This window comes from Lates calcarifer, linkage group LG8, assembly GCF_001640805.2.
Source record: "Lates calcarifer isolate ASB-BC8 linkage group LG8, TLL_Latcal_v3, whole genome shotgun sequence".
NCBI lineage: Eukaryota > Metazoa > Chordata > Actinopteri > Centropomidae > Lates > Lates calcarifer.
The window spans coordinates 10,067,335-10,081,932 of record NC_066840.1 but is presented as its reverse complement, the minus strand read 5'-3'; the positions used below and the strand labels follow the sequence as shown (position 1 = coordinate 10,081,932).

The 14,598-nt window shown below is 41.4% G+C and overlaps 2 protein-coding genes across 6 annotated transcripts; both read left to right on the top strand.

Moving 5' to 3' along the window:
- Positions 1-148: 148 nt before the first annotated feature.
- On the top strand, positions 149-11,225 carry LOC108899247 (ras association domain-containing protein 1). Of its 2 annotated transcripts, XM_018699589.2 has the most exons (7): positions 149-468; positions 1,646-1,998; positions 2,826-2,950; positions 9,259-9,363; positions 9,450-9,735; positions 9,849-9,964; positions 10,081-11,225. In XM_018699589.2, exons 2-7 carry the CDS (start codon positions 1,680-1,682, stop codon positions 10,225-10,227), a joined length of 1,098 nt encoding a protein of 365 aa, XP_018555105.1. In that variant the 5' UTR covers positions 149-468; positions 1,646-1,679; the 3' UTR covers positions 10,228-11,225. The 2 variants fall into 2 exon arrangements, with proteins under 2 accessions (XP_018555105.1, XP_018555106.1); XM_018699590.2 differs by lacking the exons at positions 149-468; positions 1,646-1,998; positions 2,826-2,950 and adding an exon at positions 6,379-6,936.
- A 138-nt stretch (positions 11,226-11,363) lies between these two features.
- On the top strand, positions 11,364-14,324 carry tusc2a (tumor suppressor 2, mitochondrial calcium regulator a). 4 transcript variants are annotated; one of them, XM_018699593.2, is made up of 4 exons: positions 11,364-11,596; positions 12,337-12,567; positions 13,390-13,510; positions 13,600-14,324. In XM_018699593.2, the coding sequence occupies exons 2-4, from the start codon at positions 12,419-12,421 to the stop codon at positions 13,663-13,665; spliced, it is 336 nt and encodes a 111-aa protein (XP_018555109.1). In that variant the 5' UTR covers positions 11,364-11,596; positions 12,337-12,418; the 3' UTR covers positions 13,666-14,324. The 4 variants fall into 4 exon arrangements, with proteins under 4 accessions (XP_018555109.1, XP_018555111.1, XP_018555112.1 ...); XM_018699595.2 differs by lacking the exon at positions 11,364-11,596 and adding an exon at positions 11,605-11,759; XM_018699596.2 differs by lacking the exon at positions 11,364-11,596 and adding an exon at positions 11,820-11,838.
- The last annotated feature ends 274 nt before the right edge of the window (positions 14,325-14,598 follow it).

Genomic DNA, 14,598 nt, shown 5'->3' with positions numbered 1-14,598 from the left:
GTTGCTGTGGTAACTGAAACCCAGATCCATCACACTCAATGACAGTGGTTGGAGGGGTGGGGGACTTTGCACGCCCACTTATGGCTGTTCTCCTGACTCAGAGGCACCCCCTATGTGAAAACATTCCGGATGTCGGTGCAGCTCAGTTTCATCTCACTCTCTCTTCTTCATGATAGGCCGCTTCCTCCTACAGCAAGAGTCTGACTAAATCAGAAGATGGTTAGTGCCATGGGAAGTGCCGCTGTTGGGCTGATGTTACCGGCTACATTTCCGTCAAAGCTGGGCCTCCGTCGTTAACTGTTACCAGCCGGTCGGTGATGATAGATTATTTCCAGAGATGTAGCCGAGGCTGCACACCTCCGTTACTTGGAAACTGTCAGAAATTTCTGCGGAAAGTTTTTCTCTCTCGGATGGAAGAGGTTTTGAGACAAAGCGGTTACCACGGCGCTGTTTTCTCCCCTGTTTTTGGTAAGTTGGCCTGAAAACTGTTTTTACTTTAAAGTTTGAAAAGTGTTAAATTCAACAAAAGTGCTGTTTTGGACTAAACATTTGAGTATTTATGCTCCGAGCTCTCGTAAACGCACCTTTAATTGTTTTACTTAAAGAGAAATCAGAACTACTCCTTCTACTCCACTGATTTTAAGTAGTACAGTAGTTCATATCATCACACGTTGCAGTGTTTGTGCTACATCACGTTATCAAACCCCGCTTTTCTTATGTTAGGCCAGACTGTCAAATATTATATAATCACTTTAATACAGTACGTTAAGTGACAAACCAGCGTCAGCGTCATTTACAAAAATACAGTATAATGAGAATAAAGTGTTGTCTGATGTCTACTGTTCATGAAAATGGTCTAAAGCAAAACAAACGAACATTACGTAACATTTATCTATAGAATGTAACTATGTACAGTTACTGTTGCACTGAGTACTTTCATTTTTTGCTGCTTTAACTACGTTTCATAATGAAATATTGTACTTTTTATTCTGTAACCTTCATTTAACATAGTGAGTCTACAGAGTAAGATTTTACCAACAAGACATAGGATCTGTTTAGAAAACGATCTTCATGATGATGTATTGTCAAAAACTGTCCAACAGCATAAACATTACAGTTAGCTGTAACATTAAAGTACTGTTCACATGTTAAAGCATCAGTGACAATAATCAGGTATTAAATCAGACAAAATGTAAATGCTGCTGTTGCTGTAGAATAAGTACATATGAAGCTCTAAGTATATTTAGCTGATGATACACATTTACAGCGAAGTTTTATTAAACTTTTATTTTTGTGTTGGTTTTACTCAGGTACTTGTTTTTACTGTCTGTGCAGCTATTTTAAGATAATGGTATTGCTATTTGCTCTTTAAATAAAGGTTCAGGGTGCTTTTTTCCATATAGAAAAACTGACTTGAATCTATAGGGCCACTTTGTCTTTTACCTTTTACCTTTTCCCAGGGCAGGACAAACAAAACATTCAGAATTCACAGTCAAAACCACTACATAAACATCAACACTCACTTAGTGACCCTAACTCACAAAGTGAACAACACCTTGTAATTTTGAGATCACACCTTTTAAATGTTCAGAACAGCATCTTTGGCTTGTTGCACTCTGTTATAGTGTCTTTTTCTTCCTGACAGTGATAATGGAAGACGACAGGCTCTGAGTGACACCATGTCTTGGGGGGAGTTCATCGAGCTTCGTGACCTGCGTGCGAACACGGAGCAGATAGAGCTGACGGGCACACGTTTGCCCTGCTCACCCCCTCGCCTGGAAAGAACCAACGCCCTGAGGATCAGCCCGGGGAAGGTCCCGGACCTGCTGAGCCGGGTCGGCATCATCAGAGTCCTGAGCAGCACCCAGGACCCCCAGCTCCTGGAGGGGAAGGGAGAAGGACACAACTTCCAACCCTGCAGCCACGCTCAGCCCACATGGTGCGACCTGTGCGGAGACTTCATCTGGGGCCTTTACAAGCAGAGCCTGCGGTGTGTCAGTGAGTCGGCTTTTGTGGGCTGTTTGTGCATCAGGGCGTGTGCATGTGTGACTGCCTCTGTGAGTATGCATGATCAGAAATGAGAGCAAGATAGACAGAAAGAGGAAACCTGGTTGAAACAAAAGATGTGGCCACTGGTGAAGGTGCAGGCCCAAAGAGGAAATAATCCTGTATTCAGCTGCTTGACTGAGAAATCATACATTTATCTGCCTGATCTGCCAGTGCGGTAAATCCTCTCCATGTTGTCTTTCAGCAGAGATAAATGGTCTGTTTGTCAGAGAGGTTTAATGTCAGGACTACAGCATTCACAGTCTTTAAGAAGACAAAACAGCACTAAACATGCATTTTAGCTGTGGTTTGGGTGGTTTGGCCATTCTCTAGGCACAAGGTCGACTCACCGACCTTTAAGCTTAACTTGCTCAAGACTCGTGTTGGAGTTGCAGTTATCAACTTCCTTTCCATCAACTGAAACCCACTGAAATGTAGCTGCGGTTTGTCTGAAGTATATACTGTGCAAAAAAAATGCTTATTTACTGTAATCTGAAAATTAAAGCACAATCAAATAATACATTAAAATAAATAATCCTATATTTATACTGAGTATGAAGCATATATCTTAGCTTTGCTTTATTTCACAGCTGTGAAACTTATATATATACACACAGAATAATCACAAGGAAAAGCAGACTCACTGCAACTTAAGTGACCTTTAACGGCCGGTGGAGGTCATTCACATTTGCACCCTAATATCACATGTATCTTTACCACTGGCAGTTTAATCATATGTATTTATGTGTTGTGCGGTGACTCTCTGAATTCATTTACAGATTGTAAATTCACATGCCACTACCGCTGTCGTGCCCTGATCCAGTTGGACTGCAGCTGGGACCGAGGCTCTGTGTCCGACCAGACATGCGTTGTGGAGCACACCATAGAAACAGACACAAATGTGGTAAGGACCTTTGCGATTGGCAGCATGACTGTCTTAGTTTTCCTCAGTAGTTCATGTGCAGCTTTGCCACAGTCAAAAAAGGTAGGAGTCTCTGTTTGCTTGCTTTTTACAGGATCTTAAAGCAACACTATGAGACGTTTGCTGAGCAGTGGCAAGAGCAGACTCAGGTGATAATTACAGGACGCTGGTGCATTAAATTCGGTTATGGGTACCAAAAGCAGTGTAGAAACTAATAGCTCATGTCCAGAAAAGAAAGGGGAATGAAAGAGGTCCCATCTCCCTATTACAAGTCAGTGTACCATCAGATAAGATAAGGTAAGATAAGATAAGATAAGATAAGATAAGATAAGAGAAAATAATCCTGTATTAATGTACATTGTTGCAGCAGCCAAAGTAGAAAAGGCAAGATATATATGAGACAAGATATAAAACAAGATAATATATAACAATATATAAAATATGTAAAACAATATGAACAATATAAACAGGACTATGTACACAGTAACCAAATTATTTTGAATCTGTTATTTCAAGGTGAAATAGTAGCATAACGTTTCTTTAAATATCAAGAAATTTGAGTCATATTGTGCCACTAAAGTTACCATTAAAAATAAGAGAATGAGTGAGAAATCTAATATTCTTCTTCTATACTTTGCATCTTACAGTCAGGTTCATTGTGTGCTACCTGGTTAGATTACATGGTAACTCTGCTGAAATGCTTTACAGAACAAATCTATTGTTTTATGACCAAAAACAGGAACCAGTGTAAACAGCAGTAAATATGCCCTGTTGACCCAGTTCCACCAAGGAGGACCATGCAGCGTAGCACCAGGTAGGGGTGGGGGCAGCTAGTAACATCAGATTTGTAAAGGGAAGTAAGGGGATTATAGCAGGGGAAGTTTGTTGTTGAGAAATACAAATTGTCAAAGTTAGCAAGCACCTTTTGCAAGATCTGGTTCAGTTTATCTGATCACTGCAGCGAAAAAATCTGTTGGCAGAGTGCTTGAGCATTTCTTTACACCCATATACATGCAAATCAGATGACATTTTTTAGTGAGACGTAGCATAAAATATGTTCATTTGAGTGGGACAAAAGACTATTGTGCTGTGGACCATCCTGCTGGTCTGTAGCAAAGAGTTTAATGTTGATGTTTATTGGGACATAGCAGGTGGTAAAAAACGTTATTTACCCTATCCAGATAAACACGATAAACCTTTAATCAGGGTCCTAAAAGATCTTATATCCTTTGATAGATGCTTTTTCAGCAAATATAAAGTCCTGTAGCTGCTCTAGCTCTAAAATCTTGGTGGTAGAAAAGTCCTCACTATGCTTTTCTGCACCACTGCAGTACTATTTTATAAAGAGGGAAGTCAAGGCTACGGGCCAGTAGTTGTTCAAGGCAGCAGGCTTTGGTTTCTTGATAGTGGTTATTATTAACTCTATCAAGCAGCTGATGCTTATCAAAGGACGACTGGAGTCTGAAAACTTCAGCAAACTCTCTCACAGAGTATGAGGACGTTGTCAGCGCTCGGGTTTTTGTGCCCAGGTTCCTCTCACACATCAGGCATTTTGACTTGACTAAGCAGGATAAGCACAGGTGGAACTTGTTAGTTAGTTTATGACGACTCTGTTATATTGGAGTGCAGCAGTACGCCAGTGCTGGTGAGTCAGAGCCCTCGAGCTGGCCCACCTGAATAAAATACAGCTATACTTAATCTTATTAATAACACCTGTATATTTCCTGCTGTGACATGTTTAAACATCAGCCTGCGAAAACAACCTGCTACGAAAAATAAATGACAAAAAACATGCAAGACAAGACAAGATCACTTTGTTCCTTATGCATGAAAAAAAACAGATTTGCATCTTTTTGTAATTTTGACCTTTGTACTCTTTGTGCTATTTAAAAGTTGCACCACTGCACGCTCCATGTAAGAACAGCTGGGCGTAGCAGACTTCATATGTGAACTCATTGGTTCACACTAGGAGGCTCCAAAGTATTTCTTGCCAGCACATATCTGCTAATACTCACCCTCACTGCAGTGATGTGTAATGTAGCCAGTGCTCTAACAGCTCAGGATGTGACCTGCGCATGTGAGCATGTGAGGAACGTTGCCAACGATAATTAGAAATGTCTTGACCAGTTGGTTTCTGGTAAAAGGGATTCTTTTTGTCACAAATTATAGCTACTCTAAAAACACTTTCATTTCAGCTTTAAATACTGTTAATTTTCTTGCCAAAACTAAAGAAAGTTTCATGTGATTATAGATTTCAGCAGCTAGATTCTCACTACGAATGCTATAAACTGGGAACTACGTCTATATTTCACAGTATTGAACTCACTGGAATCATTGTATGAGCAGCTCTGAAACACTGACTTTTATGGTTACATAATCTAGAAAATGTATTTATTGAGTAGCAGTGACTGATACTGATACTGATAAGAGGAGATCTGTGTCATTTTTGCTTTCAGTGAATGTTAAATTAATCAATTATCAAAATATTGAACAGGGCATTAAAGGGGCACTCCACAAATTACATACATAAAATTCAGTACTTGTCACAAGGAGGACTTCTCAACCTGTAACAGGCAAATAATCTCTTCAGTGGCTCCTTTCCCAAGTTTGAAAGAATGGCCCTGTGTATTTATCTCAGCTTGAGCTGGAGACTTAAAATTCCTAAAGATAGACTGCACACATGTTTTGAGTAGCTACTGGTGATTTGTGCCTTTGTATAAAATTTAACAAGTTAAAAATTCTTGAAAGCACATCTTCTCCTTCTTTCCTTGATAATACATAACGATAATAATTATTAGTTGCAGCCTCATTTAAAATACCTAAAAATCAGCTTCACCTCAACAGCTGGAAAAGTAAAATGCTGCTTAATGCATGAGTAATAATAATCTAATGATACAATATATAATAAGAACATAACAGTCAAAGGGAATTCACCTGATTATACTTACAGACTTTAACTTGTATTTTTACATGTGGCAGGTATAGGTACTTTTACTTAATTAAAGGACCTTACTTCCTCTACGAGGCGTGGTAGCATCTCCATGCTTAATGGTGGTCTATAGGGAGCCCTTGTGATCCAGGGCCTCGGGGTATTTGTCCCTGTTTTCCCTTAGAGACACGTGATTTTCATTTTATTTCCTCAAATTAACTTGACTCGGTTGTAGGCTGTAGAAATAATGTTTAATGCTCACAGTTCACATGTCCATGGCTGTGGGTGGTGTGACCAGACTGGCCCATCATCACATGACTTATTCAGCGGGGAAAGGGCAGCAGCATCCGCGGGTGGAGGGAGAGAGTGTGGGTGGTGGTGGTCGGTGGATGGAGACTGGTATTTCCCCTCGCCGTCCAATCGCGGCGGGTTGTGTATTTTCCAAACTCAACCCAACGGACCTGGGTGGTGCCTCCTCCCCCTCTGCGGCGGGGGGAAGGAAGCGAGGCAGCAAGGGCGGGGGCCTGAATACACATCCTGTTTCTCACAGACAGAGTTTGTACAGTGGAAACGTGGCCGGCAGGCTAAGTTAGAGGAAGAATATCAGCAGGATTTTATCGATTAGACAGTTTTTATCAGAGATATTTCGTCGTCCGCGAGACCAGTTGTATTTGAAGTTAGCGAACGTTGCCGTTAATTGCCGTTATTTTGAACATTCCAGCCAGACTTCAGTTTAGTCGGTTTCTTATCGGTGAATCTTCACCATATTTAGCTGAAAGTGGTTTATTTGAACAGTTTTAGTCGTAGTAGCTCAAGTTCCCGTTGTCGACTCGTGTATAAGCTGTTTTCAGCGGTGGTCAGCATGTCAAACGCGGCTAGCAGCTCGGACAAAACTCCCTCCTTCGAGATGACCTGGGGCAGCTCCACCAGCAGCGGCTACTGCAGCGAGGAGGACTCGGACTCCGAGTTTGAGCAGTACTTCACCGCCCGGACATCTTTCTTCCCCAAAATCCGGAAGCCTAACTTAAATGTTAAGCAGGTGAGACGGAGAATGGGTGATAATTATGATAAGAAAATAACATTGGGCTGTAACAACAGTGGGAAGTTAATGTAAAGGGGAAGTCAGGGCATGGAGAGGTGGGTGATGGGTAGTTCATGAAGCAGCACTCCCCATAGTTCCGCTTTCTGTCTGAACAGTTTCTGGTACTTTGCACTTACTTTTTGGGTGTCGTGGGTCAGGGTGATGTTGTTAAGCAAGCACCCCTGATGTGGAGCTGCTGTTGCTGTTTGGGAGTGTGTGTTTTGCTCAAGGGCACCCCAGCACAGAGGATGCTTGCCAAGTGAAGGGGTGGAGTTCTGGTTCCTCCAGTTTAGAGTAAACAGATTTATGGATTGAGTCCTGTGAACTTAATAATAATGCATATCAGCGCTGGGAACAAAGGCAGAGCAGAAGCTGGTTTTGGCATAAAACACACAACACACACACACACTTAAAACAAGCACAGACCCACAGCTGAACTCATGCTGAGAACAACCCAAAATGTCATGCTTTGTGACGCACACCGGCTTCTCAAGTTTCCAGCCGAAACACCCACTATTCATTCACTCACTCGTCTCGCAGGTTTTTTACACTAATTTCTCAATCACAGATGAGTCATGGGATGTTTTTGGATTTGATCATTTTTCTGTCTCCTTTGTCACCCGCACCCACTTAGCTATCATGTTTCTTTATTGAGAAACATGCTGTTTACAATAAAACAGACTGACGCTCACCAGGTTCTGTCTCTCTGCTGAAGCCATTTTTATTCTAAGTTGTTTGCATTTTCTGCACCGTGTGTATATGACGCTCCTTTTGTGGGCATGCAGAGACACAGTTGGTGTACATATTTTCCTGCTACTGTTACCATATTGGAAAGCTCGACTTGGCCTGCACATTGATTTATTGACTAGTTAACAGCAGCGCATTAACTCCACAGTCTTTCAATTTGCCTAAGGATTGCTGCTATTGATCTTGTTCCGCTTGACATTGATTTATAAACTAACCAACCCTTTTAACACTTGCAACTTCATCTTTTTTATTAGGCAATCTGAGGTTCAGCAGTTCATCTCACTTTGAAATGAGATAGAGGCTTTTCCCCCTTTTTTTATTCAAAAAGAGCTATTCAAAATGACTGAGAAATGTCAGTGCCAATGGTAGCACCATCCAAATGACTGTATGAACACTGATGTTTGAGGTTTACTCCTCAGGAAACACCCTGCTCCTGCCAGTAGCTGGAGTACAGTATGGAGAATAAATTTGTGCTGCCCCAGAGTTATGTTGTGTTTTCTCTCTACTCAGGAAATGCCAGTTATTCTGTTCACAGGAAAAAGGCCTAATTGAGCTAACGGTCAAGCTAACGGTCATATAGATACTAGAGGCCAAATGTGCATGACTGAAACATGACTGAACATGACTAGAGAGTGTGCGGTTGATGAGGCAGCTGACTTCACAGGATGTGTCTGTGAAACAAGGGAGGGCATTGTCTCTCCCACTTGCGGGAGCCTGAGTGGGGAGGCTATTTATACAGGAATACCAAGTTGAGGAATGCAATGCAGAACCGTTGGTCGCAGTCATTGCAAACAGCTGCAAGTTGCACATACCCCCCTCCTCCACCCTCCCCTCTCTCAGTCTCCCTCCTCCCTTCAGCCCTCCTACACCGAGGGATCAGAGCAGTCGAACAGGATTGGGCAGAGCTGACATCATCGTTTTTCGCCGCTGCTTCGTTGTCAGGAAGTTGAGAGTCTGATGCAACTGGTGCTCACTGTTAGAAATAACTCAGTTCAGCAGAGAGTCAATTAACAACAACACCTTAATTAAAGTGTGAGAGTTTGTAATATTTTTATAAACAACTTCCAGCAATCCTTCAGGAACAGCAACTTATTGTTGTAGTGAGATGAAATTTTGATCTCACTTGAATTTAAGTTTTTCTTTTCCACTTGACCCACACAATAAAACCAGCCATTCTCAGTTCCTGAAAAACATTGAGACATAAAATGCTTTCAAAACAACAGCAGCATGTTGTAATGAGATTATTTCCCCATTTGAAAGCCTTGCCCTTGGGAACGGTACTTCCACTCAGAGGTCACAAACACTTTGGTCATGTTTTCGTGACTGGATTAATATGACGCATCTTTAATGTCTGTAATTTTTATAGAACATGACCCTTTTAAGAAACTAATGTTACAACCCATGTTCCCGTATCAAGTGTCCATGTTGTGAATGTTACTCTGCAACCGCCCTCTCCTGTTCTTGTTGTGGTTTGGAGTTGAGCACTGACACCTGGTGGTTTAACACTGTAACTCTCTCACTTGTCCCCTCCAGGATGAACAAACTGAATGTGGCAAGCAGGAGTTGACAACTGCAGACATTCAGCAGAAGGTGAAGGAATACAACGCTCAGATCAACAGCAATCTGTTCATGAACATGGTGAGCATCGATAAATTACACCACATCACATTTAATGAGAAGGTGTTTTTCTTTTCAGTGTAAATGATTTAATTTTTTCTCAACAGAACAAAGACGGTTCCTACACTGGCTTCATAAAGGTGCAGTTCAAGTTGGCGCGACCTGTGTCGGTTACACCTCCTAAGAAAGGCGGTCACGACGCTGCAGGGAGGAAGGCCAGCGGAGTGAAGCGTCGCACCTCTTTCTACCTGCCAAAGGACGCATCCAAGCACCTGCACATAAGCTCTCGCACTTCTGCCCGGGAGGTCATTGAAGCTTTACTGAAAAAGTTCACTGTGGTGGACAATCCTGGCAAGTTTGCTCTGTTTGAGCGCAGCGAGCGTCATGACCAGGGTATTACTTCCTTTTTATTACATTTACATTGAACTCCTGTCATTTTATTAACACTTTTCTCATCTAAATTTGTTTGCTGTAAAATAAATTGTGTCTTTTTGTCTCTCCTTCAGTTTATGTTCGTAAGCTGTCTGATGATGAGCGCCCCCTCCGTCTGCGTCTGTGTACTGGACCCAGTGAGAAAGTCCTCAGTTTTGTGCTCAAAGAAAACGAGACTGGAGAAGTCAATGTGAGTGCAACAAGCACACAAGAATAAAAGATCCAAACCCTGCACTGCATCCCACAAACATGGTTAGTTTATGAATTTAACATGCACTAACTCAGGTTTTCTCTCCTCATGTGCAGTGGCATGCCTTCTCCATGCCCGAGTTAAAGAACTTCCTGCGCATCCTGCAGCGTGAAGAAGAGGAGCACATCAAGCAGATAGTGCAGCGATACGCTCTGGCCCGCACTAAGATGCAGGAGGCTCTGGCAGGCTCCACCCCCGGCTGAGACCACTCTGCGCCCGGGGTTCAACGTGCACCTCTTGGCTGGATGATGACCAGTCATTGCTGCATCCAAAGATCCCCAGAGAATGCAACTCAAAAACGCCTCTTCGGTGAACGAGAGAGTGAGACAGGGCGCAAGACTATGAGAGAGAGAGAGCGAGAGAGCTAGCGCGAATGTGCGTGTGAAATGATGCGAGAGATGAGAAGTGCCTTACACCTGGAGAGTCTGATGTGCCTGAGAGAATGAGTTGAGAGAGATGAAGACTGGCAGATGAGACAGCGGTCGTACCCCTGTTTGGGTGCTATCTGATCATCCTGTACCTCAGCTATGTCACTTTAGCTTTAAAGAAAATGTCAGCATTATAAGATATTAAACAAATCCCTTTGTTAGTTATATATTAGTTGAAAGAGAGCAAGAACTGCTTTATAGTTGAGCATAAAATCACCTTGAAATTACATTCCTCTTATTTTTGCCATTACTGCCCTTTTTAGATTCTCAATCTGGTCTTGAACACCATACCATGGAAAAAAATACTTACTGACATTGTCCAGACTGCTATCATGTAAGAAAGTTAAACACATATTGGCTGCTTAAAGGTATTTGGATTTTCATTAGACCCAGTCTCAAAAGTCTGCCATGTTGTCTCCACACCCTCAGTGGGTGCAACTCTTTTCTTTTTTTTTTTTTTTTTTTTTTTTTAAGAAGTTTTGTGAGTATGACCTATGTGTGGACATTTGTATGCAATTATGAATGTCAGGGAGAACTGTGTCAGTGTCACTTTGGTCGAGTGGAATCATGAATGAATATTGGTATACATGTGTTTCACTGGAAGCTGTTTGTCATTCCTCATATCTGTGTTTTTTCCTGTCCTCAGAGAAAATGTTTGTCCTCTGTTTTTCAGCTTACTTTCATTGTATCCATCTATGCACAAATTCCCATGTTGTAGCAACCTTAAAAATGTGTGACAAATGTGCACTGCCTTCAGTAAAGAATTTACCAGATCTGTCAGCTTTTTGTATTATTTCAGATATCACACAGAAACGATTATTAACATATCTTATGGGGATAAAAGTAAAATATCTTCTCTGTTTAACGCAGTAATCCGTGTATTCATGCCCCTTATGTGTTCAAAACAATTCAAATTTTAGTCATACAGTTAAATACATTTCTATGTGGCCATTATATACATTTAAATATTAAAAATGGTGTCGAGTAGTTTGATACGATGTTTGGCTTTAACTGTTGAGCTGCCGCCGGTCTGTCTGATCAGCTGATCACCTCATCGCAAGGACCAAAACAGCTAACGCTAGCTTAACATAGCTGGTGGTAAAAAGTTATGACAGGACATGACGGTCTAACAGTGCGTGTTACGGTAGGATATTAATCGGAACTACGTTTCGGTACCGCTGTTTATTTGTTGTTTTTGGGGTGTAGGACAATAATAGTCCCGTGTTTGTTTTGGAGACGCAGCGCTGCCTCGTCTAGCTAATGCGTCAGTGCCAGAAGCTAACAGGCTAACTCACCTAAACGTGCAGGTACCGTTAGCAAGTTATTATTAGCCACTCTGACCGAATACCAGGCGGTCGCTTTTACGAAACACAGAGCGTGTAGTGGGTATGAAACAGCATCTTTCTATGAGTTAATATAGAAATATAATTATAGTTATGAATCAGATAGCGTGCGTTTAGAGTCTGGTTGTTGAATTTCTCAGACGTTAGCTAGCTAGCTTCCTGAGGAATTAGCATAACGGAGGAGTAGTCTGTAATCAGACAAACGTGACGCTCTGGAAATGTCAGCTTTGGTGAGTTTATTTGCTTATAGCACTTAAATGTATGTTAAGCTCGAGAAGGCGGTCAGTAACTGTCTTGTCAGCAGGTGTGACTCAGGTTTGCAGGATAAAACTCGCATTTTTCACATTAACAATAAAACTGCATTAAATATAATGGATTTTGTAGCTATTCAACAGAAACGCATTAGACCTAGTCAACAGTCATTAAACAAATGGTGCTTTACAGTGGGCAGTGGAGTAGTCATACAACTAAACACCATCATTCAGTGAAAGTGAAGTCTGACTGGGAGTGTCTCCCTTCTTTGTGCACTTTTACTTTTCAGATCCTGGCTTTGGTGAGGAATTGAGAGCCACCAACCAGATTGAAAGCTTTCACTGGAGTCTAACTATGCCTTATCTCTGAGAATGGGAGGAAGTGGATCCAAAGCCAAAGGTGTCTGGCCTTTCTCAGGCAGCGGCACTGGAGGTGATGCAACCAACGATGGGAACGAGCAGTCTTTGGCCCGACTTAAAGGTTCCAGAAATGCAACACCATTTGTTTTTACCAGGAGGAGGTAAATAAAACATCACTGGGGCATGGTAAAGGGTCAGGTCAACCTAAATCACAAAATGTTTTCTTATGTAGCCATGCAGGTACCTACCTTTCTTCTGCTGAGGTTTTGACATGCACATCTGAGGTTTCCAACACTCAAATACAATGGGAGTGAACAACTTTATGATACAGACATTTTATGACACTATTGTAAAACTGAAAGTAGCGAAATGACGCAGAATGAGAAGTAAAGAGATTGGGAATGACATGTACCAAAGGTCCCAGAGCAGACACGAACCAGGAAAATTGCAGTTCATAGTCGCCAAATTCCCAAACAGAATGTCATTTGCGATGCTAGGCAGGGCTGTGTTTTTCTTAGAGATAATGTCCTGGTTCCTAAGGATAATCCACACACGTATCTATCAGCAGTTTTCTTTGGAAATGCTTCCCTCTGAGGAAGTAGCCTCAGTAAAACCAGGTTCACAGCAGGTTATCCTGGGTTTTAGAGGCAGATCAGTTCAGTAACTTTATTTTACCTGTTGGACAAATTGAGAGCACACACACTTAAACACCTCATTAAAGCACATAGAACAAAATAATACACCTAATATTTAAAATACTGAAATGTATTTGAGTCGTGAGTGATCAGTAACAGCTATAAGCACTGACATAGGAGGCAGTAATTAGTGTTGAACATCTCAAAATCTCTGCACATAAAACAAACTGCATGCCTAGATATCACAGTGAGAAAGTTTGTGTTTTGGGTGAACTGACCCTTTTATATTCAATAAACTCTGAATTGGTTTGAGCTTCCTTTTCTGACATAAACTTGCCGTGTTTGCAGTTCTTTATACTACGATGAGGATGGTGACCTCGCCCATGAATTCTATGAGGAGACAGTGGTGACAAAAAATGGCAGAAAAAAGTCCAAGTTGAAGAGAATCCAGAAAAATCTGATTCCACAGGTGAGTTAGGGTCAAAATGATGATGCGAGTGAGGAGTGTTTTTGTCTGAATTTTTGTTGAATTTGGATATTGTTTGTTTTGTCTTTCAGGGAATTGTAAAGCTCGACCACCCCTGTATTCATGTAGATTTCCCCATCGTCCTCTGTGAGGTGTGAAACATTGCACAGGACTGATCTGCTATGAGGTGTAGCCACAGGTACTCGTCTCGGAGCAAAGTCTTGCTCCAGTTACAGTCAAGACTGGAACTGTGGTCTGGAGGGAAAAAGGAAAATTCAAACTGTCCTATTAAATTGACATATTGAATGAAATGTTATACATTGAGTTCAGTTATGGTCAGAGAGTGCCCTGTTCACTAAAATCCATATTTTGATATTCACAACAGTAGTGATGGTACAGGTTGTGTTTCCACTACCCAGCTGATATGTAAGCAGTTTTAGAGAATACATCAAACCAAGCTGTATTTCTCTTGTGAGTTTTTTGCAGGGAAAAACATCCTTGATGTGAAAAGGCTTTAACGGTTTATGCCTTCCGTGAGACGTAGGGTGTTAGACTGTGTATGTGTCTTTGTACGTGTACATGTGTGCACTTAGGTGTGTTTGAGTGAGTGTGTGTAAGAGGGATGAAAAATGTATTTACAGGGTAGGAAAATGAAGGATTGTGAAATTTATTGTATATATGGTCACGTTCTGTATTGTCATGTCTGAGTCTGTCTCAGTTACCGGAGCTCAGACCTGCACTAGTGAACATAATGTACTGTAAATAATTTCAGATTTCTTAGTTGGAAATACTTGAATAAATGGTTTACTGAGCTGAACATCTTGAGTGAAGATTTTTTTTTGTTACGTAGGTCAGTGATTCTTATTATCAGTTATGGTCTACATGTATCTGTGTACACACACAAACATCTGACCTTCTGCTCCCATACTTCTTACTTACTGATGAGAAACATTTTTGGAAACTACACCTTTATTTTCTTGTCTAAAGTCACGTAAGAAGATTAAGACTGTTCTCATATCTTTCTTCAGTTTTTGCACATATTAAACAAACAAGATATTCACAAGTTAATTAGTGTTATTGGTTCTTGTAGG